Below are 22,077 nucleotides of genomic sequence, written 5' to 3' on the forward strand. Positions count from 1 at the left end.
TTATGAATTTATCCAAGACTCTACCAAGATCACATAAGAAAAAAAATCATTATCTTGACTATCTTTTATTACCATACTGAAGGTTTTTAAAATGATGCTACTTTTATTTGGTACCTATTATTAGGTAAAATGATGTCGTTAGAGTGTAAACATTGGGTCACAGAAACTCGCTTGTCTTCTACACTTTCATTCTCATTCGTTCTTCCTTTTTTCTTTATCAATAGCGAAATGTTAGGATTCGAAATAAGTAAAATTTTTTGTATGTATTTTTTTCTCTTTTTTTTGTCCTCTCAAAAAAATGATCAAACCATTTTATTTCTGTTTCAATAATTTTTTCAAGCTCCACCCTTTTATGATTATTTTTATTGCTTTCTACTTTAGTGTAACAGTCCTCATCTTCCTTTCTTTCTACGGAACTCATCACAAGGCGCAAAATGAGTACTATTATGGTAAATTCGACTTTGCTTCGAAGGATTACCCTTTTCTAAACCCCTGAAAAACCTTGTCACAGTTGTTAGACACTCAGTTTACACTAGTAGTAGCTGTGAGAATATTGAGAAGGGGGATTCTTAGTTCTTGGAGTCGTATAAGAAGAATCATAGTCAATCTGCAATTTTCATGAAGTATATTTAAGAAGGAATTGATATTGCGGTTAGAGATGAGAATGCTTTACTTTTGTTTAATGGAGGAGAGACTCGGAAAGATTCCAGCCCTCGTAGCGAAGCACAAAGTTACTAGACTGTCGCAGATTACAGGTGATGGTTTGGTGAGTTTTATTTCTTTTAGTAACTATTTTTGTCATCATAGGAGTTGAAATTGGTTGTGTGCTCAATCTAGATATTATTCTTAATGTCAAGTAATTGCATATGATCACCGAGTTTCCATTAAGTAGAAGAAAAAGAAAAGAAAGAAGCAGAAGAACACGACCTAAACATTAGGATGAATTAGCATTTTATAAAATCGAAGGGACCAAATTGAGTCCAATTGTAATTTTGCCATATCATTTGATCGTTAAAAATCTCTAATGTGTCAAACGATAGCCACATCAACACTCTGTCAACTGAGTCAGCATCGAAAATGATCTCAAAAATCATTATGGTATTTAAAGCTAAATATAGGAGACTATTATGGTGAAATTAGAATATCAAAGACCAAATTAAATAATCTGGTGAATCTCAACTACCACTATGAAGATTTATTTCATTTTAATTAATTTGAATTAGTTAACTAATTAGATCACTTATCCATTAAAATAAATGTTAAAATTTTAAATTCCATTTTATATATCTAACAACTTGTTAACTAACGACAAAAAATAAAAAATACTCTATGTATTAATATTTTTAATATACCAAATAATAAAAATTGTCTATTTTAAAAAAATAGAAAGAAAAATAAGCACAGAACCTCATTTATAGTAAAAAAGGCAATGATCCCTCCGAGACTTCAATTTATTTTTATGGATTATATATAAATTTTAATTTAGTTTAAAATTTTTATTTTAGTTCATTTTTTTACGAATTAGTTTTTTTTTATTTTTTTTCTAAAATTTAACCTAATTCTACCGGTGGTAAAATTGCTTATTAATACATCATGCTTTATAAAGGAAAAGCATCAGACAAAGAGGAAATATATGAAATCAAAATTTGAAAACATAATTTGGAAGAGTCTCTTATTAGTTATTGTAAAACAGTGATGTTATAAATAAATTTTTTTTATAATTAAGTTTAATTAAATTGGTACAAATAAAAAATTATACGTATATATTATTGTTTCTTTTTTTCGTGTTTTTTAGTACATAAATTTTTATTAAAAAGTACAAAAATTTATTGACATAGTATAAAAATTTATACATAATATAAAAAATTTTGCACAAAACACAAATTTATCGATATAACATAAAAATTTATGCATATAGCATGAAAATTTTTGTTTATAGTACATAAATTTTTGTTACAAATGTAATTTATTAATTAGGTGAGTCAATGTTTTAGAGATATATATGGTCTTTTAAAATATTTTGTGCTGTATATAAAAATTTATGTACTGTGCGCAAAAAGTTATATAATGTGCACTAGAATTTCTGTACTATATATATTTTGTTGGTTGGATATCAAAATTTTGAATATGTAGTTTTTAAAAAAATTTTGTGATGTGTACCAAATTTTATATATTGTGTATTAAAATTTTTATGCTGTACGTATTTTATTGGTTTGGTGTTAATATTTTAGGTATGTGATTATTTAAAAATTTATGTATTGTATATCAAAATTTTTGTGATGTGAACATATATATAGAAGAAGATGATAATGAAGAAGAAGACGACGATAATGATGATGATAATAATAATGGAGGATGAAAAGGAAAAAAAAAAGAAATCAAACAAAAACAAAAGAAGACGGTGTTGAAAAAGAGCAAGAGAAAAAGATGACGACGACGATCACCAAAGAGGGAAAGGAGGAAAAAAATTAGCAACAATGCATATATACATATATTTAAGAGAAAAGGACAAATAAGTCCCTAACTTTTTTTTCTGCAGACATTTTTTTCCTAAAGATTGAAAAATACATTTATGTTCCTGACCCCTGTAAAACCTGGACAAATTTATCCCTCTATTAAAGTGACTCTGTTGGATTTGACGAAAAAGTCTAACGTGGCTCCCGTTGCGCTGACCTAGCCGTTACGGGAACACACGTGACATGGACCTTTTTAAAATAGGACATATTCGTCCTTCCATCCAAAATACGTCGTTTCAATGGAGCCCTAATCTTCCAAATTCAACATCTGGTTCTTATTCAAACACAGCACTTCCAGTTCATCAACACTTCTCCTTTCATTCTTATTACTCTCCAGATTCTCATTTTGTTGTTCTGTGTTTACTGTTATTATTGTTGTTGAATTTGGTGGAAGCCATTAATGAAGCTTTGTTGTTGTTGCTACTGCTAGTGCTAATGCTACCACCACCACCATTAGCTTTTTCTGATAAAGAACTAAGAGCATGAACTTGAGTGCTCTTAAATAGTTCACTTAGCTTTAATCCACGCATTTTTATTTTATGACTCCTTTTTTGGTTTTCTTGAATCCCTTTTGGATAAAGTTCTCACTTTGAAGAGACAGTAACATGGAGTGTGAAAAATTTTGAGGGAGACAATAATGATGATGTTCATTCTCCTGCACTTGCTTCATTCTAAAATGAGAGAGAGAGAAAGAGAGAGAGATAGATAGATAGATAGATAGATAGAGAGATATTTAAATTGAATTGTTACAAGTTAGTACAGATTAAAAAAAGATTGTAGTTGTAGCAGAAAAGGGGAAAGAGAAGTTTGTTAGAATTTTGGTGATGCATTTTTTGAGAGAAAAATGATAGGGCGGAGTGGCTTGAATCTCACACCACATGTTCCACTCTAAGTGGGTCGACGAGTGACTCGAGTCTCACACCACGTGTCTGGTTTGCAGAGCCAACCTCTTCCCACATTTGGGAGGCTCCGTACACGGCACCGCTGTCGTCGTGGTTCTGAAGTTGACAAACGACTTGTCCTCGCCTCGCGATTTGGAATTGCAAAACCAATTCTTGGTCAAAACTAAAATCCATCACCACCACCACCAACAACAACAACACACCTTCAGCTATTTCAAACCTTGTTGCATCTTTTCAGCTTCCTTCAACTGAAATCATTGAACCAACCATAGAACATTTTCTTAAGCCAATCAACCTCATAGATTCCTTAGCAGAACTCTATAACAAAATGGAGTGTTCTTTTTCTTTTTTACCATCACAACCACAGAAAGAAGCGTTGTTTTGGTTGTTGTTGTCGGATTGTGTTCCGGTGAAGGGAAAGAAGAGAGGAGGTGAAAGAGAAAGAAGGATAATTTCGTCATTTGGACGGTTATGCAAAACGGTGTCGTTTTGGTGTGGGAGGATGAATATGTTCTATTTTAAAAAGGTCCATGACATATGTGCTCCCGTAACGGCTAGGTCAGCACAATGGGAATCACGTCAGATTTTTCCATCAGGTCCAACGGTGTCACTTTAACGGAGGGATAAATTTGTTCAGGTTTTGAAAAGGTCAGGGACATAAATGTATTTTTTAATTCTTAAAACAAAAACGTCTACAAAAAAAAGGTTAGGGATCTATTTGTCATTTGTTCTATATTTAAAGAAGAAGCGCGCTATAATTTAATTAAATACTTAATTAAAAAAAATTTGGCCATGTGATTTTATTGATTATCAAATTGAAAGAGCAAATAAAAAAGAAAAAAAAAAGTAACATTTGTTTTGTCTGTTTATGAACGTTTTAGTACCTTTTTTTTATTTTATAACTCTTTCACTCACCGCACACTAATCAGAGGAAAAAAAACCACCATCACCAGTCACCACATGAACCACATGAGACTACTTTCAGTCCTCAAAACTCAAAAGAAGCCTCAAAGTTGGAATGTAAAGGAGAGAGGAAAATAATAAATGAATTTTTCTTTCTTTTTTCAAAAAGTTAATACATAGAGAAAAAGACAAAAAAGACACCACCCAAAAAAAATTGGAGAAAACAAAAAAGGAAACAGCTTTTTCAGTTTTTCCTCCTCCAACTCCAACACAGCACAACAACGACAACTTCAACACACTCTTGAAACCCAAGTCCTCTATTGTCTATTCTGTTTTTCTTTTTTTTTTCTTTTTTAATTTTTTTATCACCCCATAAAAAATAAAAACCAAATTCCATTCCCAATGTGAAAACACTTCCAAAAGCTTGAGCCTTTGAATCATCCAACACACACCAACACCACAAAGCTGAAACCTTTTCTTCGTTTGCTCTTATTCATATTCTTATTCTTATTCTTCTTCTCTCCTTCTATTCCTACTCTTCGTCACCAACAAAACACATCTCTGACCTGTCTCAATCCGTGTCTTCAAAGTACAAACCTTAGTTAGATCCACTTGGGTCTTTATTGCAGAGGCTTCTTAATGGCCAACTCTTGATTATTCATGGGGTCGATCAAAGATTTCTGTGTCATCCTTGTTCTCGTCAAAGATGGAGCCTTTGCATTCAAATATCCCTTCTTTTGAATCATAGGCTTTGTGAACTTTTCTGTGTGGGTGGGTGGAAGCTAGGGATCTTTCATTTCTCATTTCTTTTTCTTCTGTTTTTATTCAATTGCCACCATTTTTATATTTTTAAGCCTCGGAAAATGCAATCCAGTGGACCTGAATCAGCAAGCCCCATCACAAACCGGGTTCAGTCCTTGTCTTCTGCTGAGACAAGAGGGAAGCATAGGGTACATGCAGAAGTGAAGAGGTTGGAACAAGAAGCAAGGTTCTTAGAGGTATCTTCTTGTTTTTTTCTCATCGTCAATCATAATGTTTTGGAGCTTTGTTATTTGGTGGTGGTGTTGCGAATTGGTTTTCTTTTTGTTTGTTCTGTCTCTATGTGTGTCGTTTACTTGTTAACCTTGTACTTTTTTTTTCTCTCCCTATGGTTTGCTTTTGTTCTTCTGTGTGTTATGGTAAAATGGTATGTGAAAGTTTTGAACTTTTCTTTCATTGTGATGTCAATACTGTTAGAGACAAATTTGTACACAGTGCCTCTGTTGGGAAATAGGTTAACAATTTAGTAGCTTTTGATTCAGTTTATTGATGGGGTAATGTTCTATCAGCTAGATTTTTTGAATTTGATCTATGGAATTTAGTAAAACGCATGTTATGCAGTAAAACTTTTCTTACTATTGATTTTGCTGGCAATCATAATATTTTTGAAACCTGACTTTTTTACAAAGTTGTGACTATATCATTTGTGGATTTAATTGTGCTTAGTGAATTTAATATTCTTTTAGATGGCAATTTTGTCTTGAGAAAGGTATGAGTATGGACATTGAAGCGGAGTCTCCGTCCAGATTCCCAGCATAGTTATTGAGTCTTAACATTAGAATCCCTTTTTTTTTCTACTCTGCTTCTTTTATTTTATTTTATTTTATTTTCTAAACAATTCATATGCAATCTAATCATTCTCGGTGTATTGTCAATTTTATAACTGCAATAGTAGATTGATGATTTGAATGACAAGCTAAATGGATATTCTATTAATTTAACTTCTTTCTAATTGCATTTGAGCTGATTGGTGTTGCTTACACTTTTTACTTTTACCTTTTTTTCCCGTTCATTCTGTCAGAAATTACATGTAAGTCCATTTATTAGTGTCAAGGTGCATAAAATCTCTTAGATGACTTACAAATTAAGGGGAGTAAAGTCTCATTGAGATGACATGATTTTGAGTTAGTTCGTGTTAATGTAGATGATGAATGTACCATCTTCCAATGACTTCCATTATGTTATTTTCTGAGAAGGGTTTATTTGAAATCGGTATTCATTCGAACATAGGTCTCACAGTTTACATCTCTCTCTCTCTCTCTCTCTCTCTCTCTCTCTCTCAAACTATATTTGGAAGCTTTTGGTCCTAAACATTTTGAGCCCAAAATAAGTTCATCCAAATACAAAAGTTATTTTCTATCAGTAATTTATTGGTTTAGCATTTGAATTTTTCATTCAGTTATTAACATCAACAACTGAAACATTCATACGTTATCTGCGGAAAATAATTGATTCAAGCTGTCAATCTTAAATTGCGCCTGATTCCGGAAGTAGAAGTTCTTCCAGTCTTATGATGCCTCTTTAAGAGAAAGTAGATAGAGATTAAGGTAACTTGTTCAAAATTCTGTGAGCATGAGCGACCAAAAGTTGGAAAATTAGATCAGCTGTAATAAGGTTCACTCTGTTGAATTGTGGATTGAGGAGAATCCTGTATGAAATTGATATAGATCGAACTGAAATTAGAGACCCTTTTCCTTTATTGTACTTATAACATTCTAGTTTAGTTGTACAACAATCTGGAAACATCACATTTTGGGTTTGTCAAACTATATATCGGAAAGAATTCCTTTTTGTGCTCATGTTCTGGAAAGTTAAGGATACACAATTATGCAATCACCACTGAATGTTCAGAGAGCTAACAAATCCTTTCTGCAATTATCTTTGTAACATCAAAGGACATGAGGATCAAAACAGTACTGCCAGGATATCTCATGGGCTCCCTAGGCTCTTTCACAGATTTGTCAATTGATACGGTTGATAGGGGCCACAGTAAGCCTTTTCAATTAATAGCAGTCATTGTGTCGAACAACGGTTACATCTTTTGAATATCAAGTCCATTCCTAGTTGAGATTAGCTCCATTTCAACATTTGAGGATTGAAGCAAGCATTAAGTTCTCAGATTATTAGGTTGACATCCATATTAGTTTCAAAACATTCTTTATGGTGGCCAGCTGTGTAGATTCGTTTCGAAGTGGATGTAGCATGGTATATACCCTAATGTCTAGCAGAACATCATTATTAAGATTCTTCTATAATTCTGAACACATGGTTTTCTGCACGCATTTATAGGTTTCAGAATATTGTGTGGGGCTGCGGTCTGCCTAGGTCCTAATACATGCTTTAAGAAAGAGAGTTGCTAAGTGTAGGACTAGATGAAAGACTATTGCAATTTCCGACATTGCCTTTTACCTTCTCTTTTTAGTTGTGTTGCGTACATGTCATCGATGACCTGGGATGGAACGAAGATGGTTAGCACAAGGGTGTAGGTGAAGCAGCCTGTGAGCCTGGTGGAGATTTCATCATGTAAACAAACAATCCTTATTGCGATCTTAGTTCCACTTTGAGCTAAAACTCTCCGGAATCAACTTTTTGTTTTTTTTTTTCTTTGTTTTTTTTTTTGTTTCACTATTACAAATATATGCTCATATTTTGAATATTCCGCGGAATTAAAAGTGCTTCTGCATTGTGTTGCTTTTGCTACAAATCTGTTGGTTTGTTTTAGTTATTTTCATCCTTTTCACATTCCTACCATTTCATTCTATGTTTCTAAGTTATGCAGCAACTGTTTTTAACATTCACTATGAATCGGATGCAGGAAGAGCTGGAACAACTTGAAAGGATGGATAAAGCATCTGCACCATGCAAAGAGTAAGCTTGAAAACCAAAAAAAAAAAGACTATTGCACATTCAATTATAGTATATAACTCCTAACTTCCAAATGGTACTTTGTTTTTTGCAGAACACTCAGTAATGTGGAAACAAGACCCGATCCGTTACTACCAACGTAAAAATCTCCCTATAGCTTCATCTGTTTCGGTTGCATCAACTGTTTGAGAATTGTGTTCTAACAGAAGTTATGTTCATTCTAATTTGGCAGAACTATTGGCCCCCTAAATCCTTCATGGGATCGATGGTTTGAAGGCCCTCAAGAATCTAAAGGCTGCAGGTGCTGGATTCTCTGATGATCAATGGATACCTGCTATATTTCATTGACCAAGACCTCACCAAACACATTCTACAGTTTTACCCTTTCTTTTCTTTTTTCCTATTTTCTTTTTCACCCACCTTCTTTGATCCAGGATTGAGCAGAGAATTTGAGAGTTTTGAAACAGTATTGTTATTGGCAAATTTTAATGGAATGCTTCCTTGTGCAGATGACAATTTATAGTATAAACATAGCTATATGTGCTTCAGATCATAATTACCAATACCTTGTTAATGATTATTTGATATTTTTTCTTTCCTTTTCACCACCATTGAATGAATGGTAAATAGAGTTTCAGTTTGATGATGCCTTTTGTTAAACGTTATACTTCACTTATGAAAAAAAGAAACTGAAACCAATTTACAATTAGCTTGTGTGATTCTCAAGTATAAAATGATACAAAGATTCTTTATCACTCATCACTTAAATTCAACACAAGAAAAATTGAATCTCATCCAAAAGACTAGAGTAACCCTTCTACAATCATGTTGGCACTTTGCCAGTTACTCGCCGGGCGATCCATCCAAGACCATCATACAACCCTTCTCCGGTGAGGGCACAGCAAGCTTGTATATGCCAATCATGATCCTTGATACTGTGAAGAGAGAGCGCATCGGTGATCTCTGCAGGGGTCATGGCATCCTTGATATCTTGTTTATTAGCGAAGACAAGAATGAGAGAATGCTGCAATTCGTCATGCCCCAGCAATCTGAAAAGTTCGTCTTTCATGATAGAGATCCTCGCTCTATCGCTACTGTCTATCACAGCAATTACCGCATGCGTTCCTCGGTAATATGTTGCCCATGATGTTCGGAGTCTTTCTTGTCCGCCGAGATCCCAGACCTGAAATGAATGACACAGAAAGAAGTACGTAAATAGGTCATCCTAAACCCCCTCAACAGCAAGATTGTAACAAATGTTATTACTGAAGTACCAAAATCATTCTCTTTTTTTAATTTTTTATGCGGCCTTCAATAAGATAAAGAAATAACAAAATCAAATAAAGACGTTACACCTCTTCAAATCATTTATGAACCATGACAAAACAGAGGTTATAATCCAATTCTTACCTTTCCAAGAAAGATTTGGCAGAAATTAATACTTACCAGGTTTGGATACCCTACAATAACAGCCAAGCCATGTCTCTCTATGTGGAATCATTCTGTTATATGGATCTAACAACGATATTAGAAATCCAATTCCTAAAGCATTCTATTAGAAATCACGTTGATGTTCGACTTCAAACTGGAAAAATTGAAAAGAACAGAAAACGTTTTCTAAAACCAAACAGACCCTAAATATCTCTTAATATATTCACCTATAGTTTCTCTAAACCTTGCTAAAACCTTTAGTTATTTAAGTGTGTGTTTGGATTACAGTTTGTAAACGGGAGTTTGCAAAAAATTGATTTTCCAAACTTGATTTTGATCAAAAATAAGTTTGTGTTAAAGTAATTTATGTTTGGTAATTTTTGTATCAAAATAGATTATAGTAAAATAAATGTTGTTTGGTTTATACCATTCAAAATCACTCTTAGATAAAAAATTACTAAAATGGACATCAACTTAAATTTTTTTTTATATTATCCTATTATTTTACTTTAGATATTTAAATACATCTTATTAGTTAATTTTATAATAAAATTAATATTTACTTACTAAAATAAAAATAACATATAAAAATAGATAAAATATATTTTTAAATAAAAAATAAAAAATATAAATTTTATATATATATATATATATAAAAGAATATCTAATCAAATATGTTACATTTTCTAAGTATTAAATGTTACTTTAGTATTTTTTACATCGTACTCTTATTCTAGTACTCTCAATAATCTTATTCTTAATATTAATTTGGAATTCAACGTTTATGATTTTATTATTATCTATGATTAATTTTTTATTTAATTTATCTTTTTTAATGGAATCATAATCTATATTATAAAAAAATTACACTAAAACATAGTATACGAGAATTACAATTATAAAAGAAAATACTGAAAATAATAAAAAATTAAATATTTACTTTATAGTGATTTAAACAAATCTAAAAGTTCTTGATGATCTTTTTATATAATATATTTTTAGTATTTTTGGTACTCGTTTTTTAGTATGTTATAATTTTTTTATTATTATTATTTACAGTTAATTTTTTGTTTAATTTACTTTACCTAATAGAATTAATAAATTATATTATAAAAAGATAATAACAAACATAATACATAAAAATCACAATTATAAAAGTGTATAATGTCAAACAAATTATTGAAAAAAGTAAAAATAATAAATAATAGAAAATAGAATTCATATAAATAGAAATAACAAGAATTTTATAATTAATACAATAACATATACAAAGGATAAAGTTGGTAAAAAGTAAATAAATTTAGTATCTATGGCTAAAAGCCAGTTAAAAAAACGCAGAAGCTACAAGTTGCTTCTTGTAAACGTAGTTTTGGCAGCAAAATCACTTCTATGTTCATGAGAAAAAAATTTGCCAAACCAAAAATTAAAGCTTTCAAGAAATTTAAACGTGCTTCTTCCTTTCAAACGGTTTCCCAAACACACCCTAAGTATACTCCATCTTCTACAAGCCTTCTGCATCAATAAAAATAGGAGTGTTCGCGGTGCGGTTTGGTTCAGTTTTAAGGAAAAAAAGTCATCCGATTCGAACGCTTAATTTATGTGTGGTGTGATTTAGATTGGATGAACTTTTTTGGAAATCCGATCCGATTCGATCCGATTACGAGCGGTTTGGATCAGTTTGGATCCAACAATGACATAACAAGTCTTAACAATATTTTAAAAAGCCAACGATAACATAACAATAGAAATAAAATTATAGGTTAGTTAAAATAAATGAATAAATAATATTTTGAACATAAAATATTTATTAAATAATAATAATACATGAATAATAGAAAAATATATAACAAATTGAATATGTTATAAATATAATTGTAAATATAATAATAAAATAATAATATTATAACACATTGTGCGGTTTGGATTGGATTGGATCGGTTATTAAAATAGATCCGAAATCCGATCCAATCTAGCGATTTGCAAAAAATATAATCCAATCAAATCCGAATTAGTGCGGTTTTAATCGATTTTCGATTTAAATTGGATTGGATGAACGGTTTAATTTGGATCGGTTTGGATTTACACACCCCTAAATAAAACTGACTCCGCCTATTATTTCTATTTCATCAGACGAGTGAATGGCTAAGAAGCAACATTATATACACACACACTAACAATGCTAAATACAGAAACATGGAAGGGAAGCATTGAAGCAAGAATGCAAGATAAGCACATTAAAGCAAAGTGAATGGTGTGAATTGATGAAAGAAGGTTAAGTAAGTGAAAGGCACCTCAAATCGAATGTTCTTGTAGACAACCTCTTCAACATTGCTACCAACAGTAGGGTTGGTAGTGACAACCTCACCAAGATGCAACTTGTAAAGGGTAGTGGTCTTCCCAGCATTATCCAAACCAACAACAACAATCTTATACTCCTTTGCAGGGAACAACATGAACCAGAACCGCGATACCATTGCCCCCATCTTCTTCCAATTCCTCTATCTACTCAAACACTCTGATATTATTAACCTAAATCAAACACCGATTCTATTAAAACCCCATTAATTACGAACAAAAAGGGTATGTGAAAATCTAAACTATAACAAAAAAAGCATGCAACTTGCACCGAATCAAATCAAATGAATTTTAAGGGTTTGCAGATCGATCAAATGCCAAAATATAAAAAAGGCACGAAGGAGGAAAACAAAATCGAAAAAACCACGGTTTGTCTTGGCAAACATAAAATTTAGCTTTGATAAAATTCAAAAGATTTGTTCGGTTTAAAAAAAGATAAGATATTAAATGATTGATATCATTGCTTAGATAAATGATATAACTGATTAAAAGATTTAGATATGAAATTAATATAAATCAAACAACGACTCTATTAAAACCCCATTAATTATGAACAAAAAGGGTATGTGAAAATCTAAACTATAACAAAAAAAAAGCATGCAACTTGCACCGAATCAAATCAAATGAATTTTAAGGGTTTGCAGATCGATCAAATGCCAAAATATAAAAAGGGCACGAACGAGGGAAAAAAAATCGAAAAAACCATGGTTTGTCTTGGCAAACATAAAATTTATCTTTCATTAAATTCAAAAGATGTGTTCGGTTTAAAATAAAATAAGATATTAAATGATTGATATCATTGCTTAGATAAATGATATAACTGATTAAAAGATTTAAATATGAATTTAATATGAATGATAAATGAAATGGTACTTGAAACTTAACTTCCCGAAAATTAGTATATATAGGAGAGTATGGGGTCTTTCAAATAAGAAATGCAAAGTGATAATTATAATCCAAGAATGATGATAAAGAAGAGAAAGAGTTGCTGCTTGCATTTGAGATTGAGAAGTAGAGAGGAATGCGATTCTTGTGATCAAGAAAATTATGATTCTTTTACTTGCTTATCAATGGCGGTGGATGCATGTCCTGAAGAAACCTCTTCTTGTTTGGAGAGAATCAAGAAGACGAACAAGAAGAGGAAAAGGGAAGAAAACAAGAAACCGTCGTTTTCATGGGAATGTTCAACTGAGCTAATGATGTATGACGATCCATGGAAGCTGAAGAAGGTGCTGAACAGCAGCGACGTGGGGGGCATGAGTAGGCTGTTGCTTCCTAAGGAGATGGCGGAGCCGCTGGTGGCAGCAGTGTTGGGGTACGACGAGAACCAGAAAGAAGGAATGGAGGTCGAGATATGGGACGTTGACACACAGTCAATGCACAGTCTTGTGTTCAAGAGATGGGGTTCTTCTAGAAGCTATGTCTTCATGGCCAATTGGACTAAAGACTTTGTCAAAAGAAGGTCTCTCAAGTCCGGCCATGAGGTTGCCTTCCACTGGAATCCTTATGCCAACCGCTTTCATTTTTCTGTTCTCAAGTCTGCCACAGAGGAGGATTTCTCAAACTGAAACTATTTGCTTTGGAAGAAGAGGGAGACGAAAGGAGGAAGAAGACAAGAGATTCTTTTATTATTACATTTGTTGGTGTAAATTTTGCAGAAAGAACATGTCTCTTTTTCATTCTTTTTAGGCAAAATTTTGTTTAATATTTTCAGTAGTCTAACTTCTTTTACTTTCTCTTCTTCAATCCTTGTTTCTTATTATTTTTGTTATCAATAACACAAAATTGAACTATACAAAACTTTTTTTTTTCCAGACTTGCCTTGTAACAGATATATATTATATTTCTTTTCTTTCTCTCTTTCTCTTTGTTAAGGGTAAAATTATAACTAACTAATACCTTTCATAACATTCAGAATGATACTTAGAGGTTTCTTGGCGTTGCTGGTAATATTATTAAGTTATTAAAAGATCGAGTCTTAATTTTGCATTATTTAAAACTAGTGGAAATTTATTCTGTATGATGTTTAGTTTGTTCTTAATCCAAACTTGGTCCTTGCAGACTGGCAGACCAAACAACGTTTGTTAGGTTTTATAATTAAAGTTAAAGATTAAAATTATTTGGATAACAAGTTATACTGAAACCAGAATCGAGTAAATCTGGTTTAGGTCAAAAACAACTATGGCGATTTTCTCACTCTAATGTGATCCTTTGTTCTATTATGCCATGCTGCATAATTTATAGGGTTACAAGTCCAGGGTTGGTAGCTCTCAAAACAAGTTCGGCATGATCAAGCTGTCTAACTGACATTGTTTTGTGCATGTGTGTTTAGGTTTTAGGGTTTAGTAGTGGCAATTATAAATAAATTGCAAATGTTGATTCCTAATCTCCACTTTGCTTTATTATTCCAATACTTGCCTCTTCGTTTGGGTGGATCTCTGTCTAAGTGTAAAGAAGAAAGCCTAACAGCAGTAAGGAAATAGTAGCCAACATCTCAGGTGAATGACAGGAATATAGTAATGTATTTTACAGTTTTATGATAAATTGTATACGTAGCTTTCTTGCTTGACAAGTTATGCGGTTGACACTTTGTTTCGCCTGTGTATACTAGTCATGATGCTACCTCCATCTGACTCTGTACATTGTTGCAGATGCAAAAGGAGCATGATTTAATTTCATTGCATACTCAATTCCAACATCATCCTGTTGCAGCTACGAAGGACCTAGTTGAACAAAACTTCCAAGATGGTGGTATTGACCCACATAATGTTGAATCCGGAGAATTGAAGAAGCTTGATAGTTTTGTAATTTCTGTTATTTCGTAATAGGAATTTAAATTGTGATTGGTGTAATTTTAGAATAGGCATTTGAAGGGGTATTTGTATAATTTTGCAACCATCTAATGACATTAGACAAAGAATTGGTACGGATCAGTGTACTTTAACTGACCATCATACAAGTCCATCAAGGAATTTTCTCCTCCTAGCTTCAAAAAATAAAATAAAAAAGAGTTCGTTTTTTTTAAGTCTTCTAGCTATTTAACATCCTAACATAAAACAAATTCTATCATAATCGATTTTAAAATTTCAAGTATATTTGTATACATATATAGTCAACTATTGAATAAACTTTCATAACTAATCCAAAGACACTTGTTTGGCTTGAGTGGTCGACTCTTCAAAGTATAAATGATACATATACTTTTGTAACTGATCAGTAATCACTCAATTCAGTACATGAAAAATGAATCTCGTTCAAAAGACTCCAGCAAATCCTACAATCATGATGGTGCCTTGCCGGTTACTCGCCCGGCAATCCATCCGAGACCATCATACAACCCTTCTCCAGTGAGGGCACAACACGCTTGTATATGCCAATCATGATCCTTGATGCTGTGAAGAGATAGTGCATCGGTGATCTCAGCAGGTGTCATGGCATCCTTGATATCTTGTTTATTGGCAAAGACGAGGATGACTGAGTGCTGCAATTCGTCGTGCCCCAGCAACCTGAAAAGTTCATCCTTCATAATAGAGATCCTTGCTCTATCGCTACTATCTATCACCGCAATCACAGCATGTGTTCCTCGATAATATGTTGCCCATGATGTCCGGAGCCTTTCTTGTCCGCCTAGATCCCAAACCTGAAATGAAGAAAACAGAGTGAGTAATACGGTCACCATGCACAGTAGCAAAGCTTGGAACTGTCTTACAACAAGCTAACTTCATGAAAATATGCAGAATGTATATTGTCACCAGGAATACAGGACAAATTTGAAAAATAATTATCAAGAACTCGAACGAAGGTTGAAACTGTCAGCCTTTAGAAAACCAAAAGAATAGAAGTAGAAACATAGTTTTAAGTCATAAGGAGATGTCTTCCTTTTCAACTGTTGATTTAATTTGGGATAGTATCATTTGTCTTAGCTTCGCTTCAGTGCTCATGACATGTTTCTTTAGTGGATATTCAAAGAGATTGGCATGCACTGTTATAGCTAAGTAAGCTTTTTCTTTTTTCCATCTTGATTCTTGGCTAATACCTTTTGTATCCATGCAAGGATGGCCGTCTTTTGGATGTTCTCTTATTCTTATAAAATTTCTTCTTCTATCCAAAGAAAGGTCTAACAAATGGTATCATCTTCCAGTAACAAACTAACCCCGTCCCTTCCTAACAATATACTAATGTAAAACAACTAAGACAAAATTAGTAACTGGTAAACTATTGAGAGGAGATCATTTCCACACAAACAGAAACACCCAACATTCAAACTAGTAGGCCAAAATGGTGTTTTGATATTTTGAGACTTAAGGGTATCCAAAACAGTCTTAGAAAACAGAGAAATAACACATGAAAACTGATTAATATCCACAAATTTTGTCAACATCTTCAGTACACACGTTTCATCCAACTATCTCCAGAACAAGATTTTCAATCTTTTATGTTGGAAACCCAGAAGTTTGAAGGACTCAGATGATACCAAATGCAGTCTTTAGTAATTACCCTGTCATGCACTCATCATTCAAATCCTCCCCCTCTTCTTCTTTTTTTTTTTTTTTTTTTTTTTTTTTTTTTTTTTTTTTTTTAGTAAGACCTTTAGCTGTATATGTTCTATGATAATCTATCATTCAAGCAAACCAATGAAAGACTGAGAAGAAACATTTTTACATATACACAAACCCCTACCCGATCACCAACAATACTAAATAAGTAAACAACAGGTAGATGAAAGGGAAGCATTGAAGGAGGATAAGCACATTAAAACAAAGTGAATGGTGTGAATTGATGAAAGAAGGTTAAGTAAGTGAAAGGCACCTCGAATCGAATGTTCTTGTAGACAACCTCTTCAACATTGCTACCAACAGTAGGGTTGGTAGTGACAACCTCACCAAGATGCAACTTGTAAAGGGTAGTGGTCTTCCCAGCATTATCCAAACCAACAACAACAATCTTATACTCCTTTGCAGGGAACAACATGAACCAGAACCGCGATGCCATTGCCCCCATCTTCTTCCAATTCCTCTATCTGCTCAAACACTTTGAGACTATTAACCTAAATCAAATACCAAAACCCCATTAATTACGAACAAAAAGGGTATGTGAATATCTAAACTACAACAAAAAAGGCATGCAACTTGCACCAAATCAAATCAAATGAATTTCAAGGGTTAGCAGATCGATCAAATGCCAAAATATAAAAAGGGCACGAAGGAGGAAAACAAAATCGAACCTGGAAGCGGTTTTAAGGAAATTGAAAAAAGAAAGTGGAGCTGTTGGGTGCGATTGGAGTCGGATGAGATGGAATTGCAGTTGCAGGAACCCCAAAGTGTAAATCCATATATATATATATATATATATATATATATATATATATATATTAGGAATTAATTCCATGAAGATGGCGAAAAAAGAAAGTGGGTATTGCCACTTTCCAGGAAGGTCATCAGTGACACCGTGGCTGCTAACTAATGCCTAAGGTAGCCCATATATGTCACCAATTAGCAAGGTTGAAAACTATGGCCAGTTTGGATTGGTTTTCAAAGAAAGTATTTATTTTTTTATTTTTGAGATAAATATTAAATTAGTATTTAAAAGATTTTAACATTGATAAAATAATATTTGATTTTTGTTATTGATAAAATAGTTTTTTAAAAATTTTAAAATTTGACAAAATCATAATAAACAAAAAATGCTGATGTGACCGTCGGAAAAGAGCTCCGATGTTGGCAAAGAGTTTCGGCGACGTTTTCGATTTTCTTCTTCTTTGCTATGGTGAAAGGGGATGCATCGGCGAGGTATTGCCATAGCGGAGGGGACGCAGAAGGGACACAACCGCGTGTTGAAGAAAAAGACGCGGCAAACACAAGAACGCGACGAGATACTGCTATGGGAAAAAAGACGCAGCGGTGTGCCATGGCGATGCGAAAAGAAACACGGCAGTGTGTTGAAGAAGTAGAAGCTACAAACACGAAGAAAGTGGCAGGATGCAGCGGCGTGCCATGGCAGTCTTCTTCTTCAGCTGCCATGGCGGAAGGGGACGAAGCAGCGTATTGAAGAAGGAGAAGCAGCGAACACGAAAAAGAAGGTTGCCGAAAACGTTGCCGGAGCTCTCCGCCATCATCGTAGCTTTTTTTTACGGCCACATTAGCGTGACGTCATCTTTTCATGGTTTGGTGATTTTGTCAAATTTTAAAATCTTTTAGGGGCTATTTTGTTAATAACAAAAATCAAGTACCATTTTATTAGTGTCAGAATCTTTCGGGTGTCGATTTGGTATTTACCTCTTTATTTTTTTACGAAAGATATTTTTTTAGCAGACAAAAATAATTTTATATTTAGATAGATTTTTAAACAGAATTTTTAAGAATTAAAAATATTTTTTATTTTTGCTTTTTTTAAAAGCAAGATATTATTAACTTTTAGAAAAAACAAATAATTTGCTTTTATAATGAAAGTACTTTTTCTAAAAAATGTATCCAAATAGGTTTTAAATTGGATAAAAGTAATTTATTTTTTAAGAAAAGTACTTTTTTTTTTCGCTCAAAAAAGCCAATCCAAATTAATACTAAATCGGTTCTCGAATCACTCTAATTAGTAATTACTGGTTTATTAGTTTAACTGGTTTAATTGTGACAATTGAGAATAATTATTTTATAATAAAATAACAAATAAAATATAAACAAATACACTAAACTATAATTATAGTTTAATATAAATTTTAAAATATTACCTAAATTAAAACATTACATCAACTATAATACTATAATCTCATCTAAATACAAACTCAAAAATTAAATAAAAAAAAATCAAACATAAAATACTAATTATATTCAGTGATACTGTCATCTAATCAATAATATAATTTAATTAACAGCAACTCAATAATAAAAACAATGAATTGAAATTAACAATATAAATTAAAATCAAAACAACAATAATAAGATCAAGATAAAAAATAACAAATATCAAATTAACAAATTATCAAAATATCAAAAACAACACAATAACTTAACAATTACAATTTATATGGATTAAGTTATTATGTGTACACATCTTCATACACAAAATGAATTTATAACTATAAGCACTTCATCAAAATCCACATATATAGATCACAACTTTACAATTTGATTATTAATAATCCCCAAACAATTTTGTTTAAGTACTAAAAGAAAAAAATGGGGTAATAAGTACCAAGTCTTCATTAAGGATATAACAAGCAAGCTCTTCATCCTAGCCATCATGCAAGTTCTTGTCTTTGACTAAATCTCCAACATCGATGTGGCAAAGCTCTGTGGCTTCAGCTAGAGCTGTACATGTCATAGATTTTTCTGTCCTCAGGGTACCGCTCACCAAAATGTTTGGCCTCTTCCTCCTATGTTTCTTTTCACCATCACTACAACTTAAAAACCTGCACCAAAATAAGAAATTCAATTGGAAAATACTGTTCCAGCTACCTCTCTAACACCCAAGTTAAGGTTTTCAAACTCTCTCAACAACTTCTCCTTTCTAATCTTCATCGAAGCAACATTTAAGGACTTTTAGCTTAGTGCATCCGCCACCACATTAGCTTTTTCTAGATGATAACTCAGTTCAAAATCAAAATCCTTCACCAATTCCATCCATCTTCTCTGACACATATTAAGCTCCTTCTGATCGAAGAGGTATTTCAAGCTCTTATGATCAGAGAAGACTCGAAATTTAACCCTATACAGGTAGTGTCTCCACACTTTCAACGCAAACACAACCGCAGCAAGTTCCAGGTCGTGAGTTACATAGTTTACTTCATGCAGTCTCAACTGTTGTGAGGTATAAGCCACAACATTTCGAAGTGCATATGATGCATGTGTACTCTATGGCTGATAAGCCTCATCTGTCGGTTGTATAGCCAAATCCAACATGTCTGGTAGCGAACTCTGGACAATCCATGTGTGCGCGCATCCCCAAGAGTTAATGAATATATATAATTATTCATTTATCATCTCATTGGGGAAATCCGGAGATTTAAAGTGCCTGGTCACATCTTGCGGAAGGTCAACGGAGTATTGAGTCTCAATTTGAAGTAAATGGTGGCAAGCCACTGCATCTACCTAGAAAAACTTGTGTCTCAGATAATGTAGTGCATATACTGATTATCTAGGAAAAATATAAAATTAAATTCCTAATACATCATATGTATATATTGATTATTATCTTGAAAATAAAACTCCTAGTTGTCAAGCCGCTCTTTATAATCAAGAACTTTAGAAAAAACTAATTTCTAAAATTATAGTGTTCAAAACACATCAATCAAGTCAAAATTTGATTTTTCATGTATTAACGTTTAGCCTTAAAAATTATCAAATCAAATTTGACCTTTATATATACACTTATATATATAAGAAACAAACAAAAGATATTTTGTATCTTATTCATTTTATTGTGATCAAAATCATACTAAAATTTAATAAATAAATAAAATCAAACAAAATATTTGATTATAAATATAACTTTTATATTAAAAGAATGATAATTTAATCACAATTAAATAATTAACATTGAAATAAATTAACTATTAATTTATTAAAAAACCGTCTCAATGGAAATAACTACATCGCATACTTAAAAATTTTTTTGAATTAATCATATTAATTCACAAACTTTTAGAAATACAAGAATAAAGATTTAAACACAAAAAAGCTAAAGCTCTGATACCCCTGAAGGATTACCATGTGTTTAATTTTTCAATGCACACAGCAGAAGAAAAGAAGGTAATCCTTAAATATCTATTTTGTGCTTAAACTTTATTCCAATAATAAACAATATATAGATCATATCTAAATACCTGTGTATACGCTAGTAAAAGTCACTTTCTCCTTCGATAGTACGAAGGCGCTATGCGTATCCACACCGAGACCAACATTTGCTGTCAACTCCTTAACCAATGGACATCTGATCTAAATTAAGAAACCTCTTACAATTCTTTGCATGCCATAAAATTCTTCTCCAAGAATTAGGCTCATATACATTTATGTGCGTAGAGGTAAAAGAATAAAACCCTTGTGTTTTATTCTCATCTTCCTGTACTCTTGACGTACATATATATAGTATGAGATTTGTTATTGATTTTGAATTTGAATCTCAATTCAAATTTAAATCATATCTTGAAATTCTAAATCTGAATCCTTCAAATTTATGAATAATATCATAACTCAATTTGAAAATAGAATTAGTTAGGATCTCATCCAAATTTAGAAATAGAGTAACTAATTATTCTCAAATCTCATTTAATATTCTCAATTATCATACTATTATTGTATTCTTGGTGCTAGACAAAGAATATAATAATATTCTATTTGAATTAATATAATTATTTATTTGATCAAATCAAAATAATAATTAAATAATTCTACAGCAAAGATTAGAACACTCGTTAGTGTGTGACCCCATAGGTTCAATACTAAGCGGGTAGTAAATTAGTCATACTAAATTTACTAATCAAGGTTGGCGTCTAGCAAAACTCCTCAACGACTCGATAGTATGAAGTAAAATATTTTTACTAAAAATCTCAAAAGAACAAAGTATAATTCCTTCTATCTTTCTAGCTCTTGGTTAACCCTTAGAGTATGGTTTAATTGTCAAACTCTAACTTGTTACTATTATTATAATGAACTATGAATGACCTAAGAAACTCATTTCTTCATTCATTCAATCCCCTTGGCCAATGTTTTATTCATCTCAATCATTATAATCATAGAGCTCAAACTCTTTACCGAGAGTTGACGGATTCCTTATTGACTAATCATTAATTCTACAAGTATTTAAATCATACCCAATATCCATTCAACTAGCACCCTAGGGTATTAGGTGTCCGGAATCAAAGTATAATAAATACATTGTTAATTACTATGACAGTCGCAGGTCAAAGGAAACTCTATTACTATGTTCATCTTGAGAATATCCTATTGACAAATATACGGTAATTATAACCATTAAGAATTCTCAAAGTGAGTCAGTTCAATGGTCATATCTCTATATGCACCATATATATATATATATATATATATATATATATATATATATATATATATATATATATATATATATATATAATTTAATAAATAAGATCTATTGATCTTTTCGGATTATTAATGTCCTTTTTAATAATCCTATGACCAAGAACAATTTAGATTAAATTATAAAAGATTTATCTCTCAATATTATGATCACTATCACAATGATAAATTTCTAAATTTAATCATGGACTTTATTATATTAATATTTTAATATAATAACAATAACAAATTATTTGA

General features: G+C 32.1%; 4 protein-coding genes across 5 annotated transcripts; 2 read left to right on the top strand and 2 right to left on the bottom strand.

Moving 5' to 3' along the window:
* The first annotated feature begins 4,578 nt into the window (after positions 1-4,578).
* On the top strand, positions 4,579-8,599 carry LOC112711155 (guanine nucleotide-binding protein subunit gamma 2). Its single transcript, XM_025763729.3, has 4 exons — positions 4,579-5,319; positions 7,956-8,008; positions 8,100-8,144; positions 8,238-8,599. The coding sequence occupies exons 1-4, from the start codon at positions 5,185-5,187 to the stop codon at positions 8,320-8,322; spliced, it is 318 nt and encodes a 105-aa protein (XP_025619514.1). The 5' UTR covers positions 4,579-5,184; the 3' UTR covers positions 8,323-8,599.
* LOC112711156 (uncharacterized) lies at positions 8,559-11,969 on the bottom strand. The gene is made up of 2 exons (XM_025763730.3): positions 11,728-11,969; positions 8,559-9,188 (listed from the first exon to the last, which is right to left on the bottom strand). The coding sequence occupies exons 1-2, from the start codon at positions 11,917-11,919 to the stop codon at positions 8,829-8,831; spliced, it is 552 nt and encodes a 183-aa protein (XP_025619515.1). The 5' UTR covers positions 11,920-11,969; the 3' UTR covers positions 8,559-8,828.
* An 892-nt stretch (positions 11,970-12,861) lies between these two features.
* On the top strand, positions 12,862-13,359 carry LOC112709286 (B3 domain-containing protein At2g33720-like). Its single transcript, XM_025761179.1, has one exon. It carries the CDS (start codon positions 12,862-12,864, stop codon positions 13,357-13,359), a length of 498 nt encoding a protein of 165 aa, XP_025616964.1.
* A 1,484-nt stretch (positions 13,360-14,843) lies between these two features.
* LOC112711154 (uncharacterized) lies at positions 14,844-17,241 on the bottom strand. 2 transcript variants are annotated; one of them, XM_025763727.3, is made up of 3 exons: positions 17,016-17,241; positions 16,601-16,838; positions 14,844-15,431 (listed from the first exon to the last, which is right to left on the bottom strand). In XM_025763727.3, exons 2-3 carry the CDS (start codon positions 16,790-16,792, stop codon positions 15,072-15,074), a joined length of 552 nt encoding a protein of 183 aa, XP_025619512.1. In that variant the 5' UTR covers positions 16,793-16,838; positions 17,016-17,241; the 3' UTR covers positions 14,844-15,071. The 2 variants fall into 2 exon arrangements, with proteins under 2 accessions (XP_025619512.1, XP_025619513.1); XM_025763728.2 differs by having other exon boundaries at positions 16,601-16,811; positions 17,016-17,139.
* Between the last annotated feature and the right edge of the window lie 4,836 nt (positions 17,242-22,077).

This window comes from Arachis hypogaea, chromosome 9 (assembly GCF_003086295.3).
Source record: "Arachis hypogaea cultivar Tifrunner chromosome 9, arahy.Tifrunner.gnm2.J5K5, whole genome shotgun sequence".
Classification (NCBI taxonomy): Eukaryota; Viridiplantae; Streptophyta; class Magnoliopsida; order Fabales; family Fabaceae; genus Arachis; species Arachis hypogaea.

Excerpts from the sequence above, each read along its gene's own strand:
- LOC112711155 (XM_025763729.3), top strand. The coding sequence starts at position 5,185 with ATGCAATCCAGTGGACCTGAATCAGCAAGCCCCATCACAAACCGGGTT. Across the intron at positions 5,320-7,955 it reads AAGAAGCAAGGTTCTTAGAG|GAAGAGCTGGAACAACTTGA; the intron begins GTATCTTCTTGT and ends AATCGGATGCAG. Across the intron at positions 8,009-8,099 it reads GCATCTGCACCATGCAAAGA|AACACTCAGTAATGTGGAAA; the intron begins GTAAGCTTGAAA and ends TGTTTTTTGCAG.
- LOC112711156 (XM_025763730.3), bottom strand. The coding sequence starts at position 11,919 with ATGGGGGCAATGGTATCGCGGTTCTGGTTCATGTTGTTCCCTGCAAAG. Across the intron at positions 9,189-11,727 it reads ACAAGAACATTCGATTTGAG|GTCTGGGATCTCGGCGGACA; the intron begins GTGCCTTTCACT and ends CATTCATTTCAG.
- LOC112709286 (XM_025761179.1), top strand. The coding sequence starts at position 12,862 with ATGGCGGTGGATGCATGTCCTGAAGAAACCTCTTCTTGTTTGGAGAGA.
- LOC112711154 (XM_025763727.3), bottom strand. The coding sequence starts at position 16,792 with ATGGGGGCAATGGCATCGCGGTTCTGGTTCATGTTGTTCCCTGCAAAG. Across the intron at positions 15,432-16,600 it reads ACAAGAACATTCGATTCGAG|GTTTGGGATCTAGGCGGACA; the intron begins GTGCCTTTCACT and ends TCTTCATTTCAG.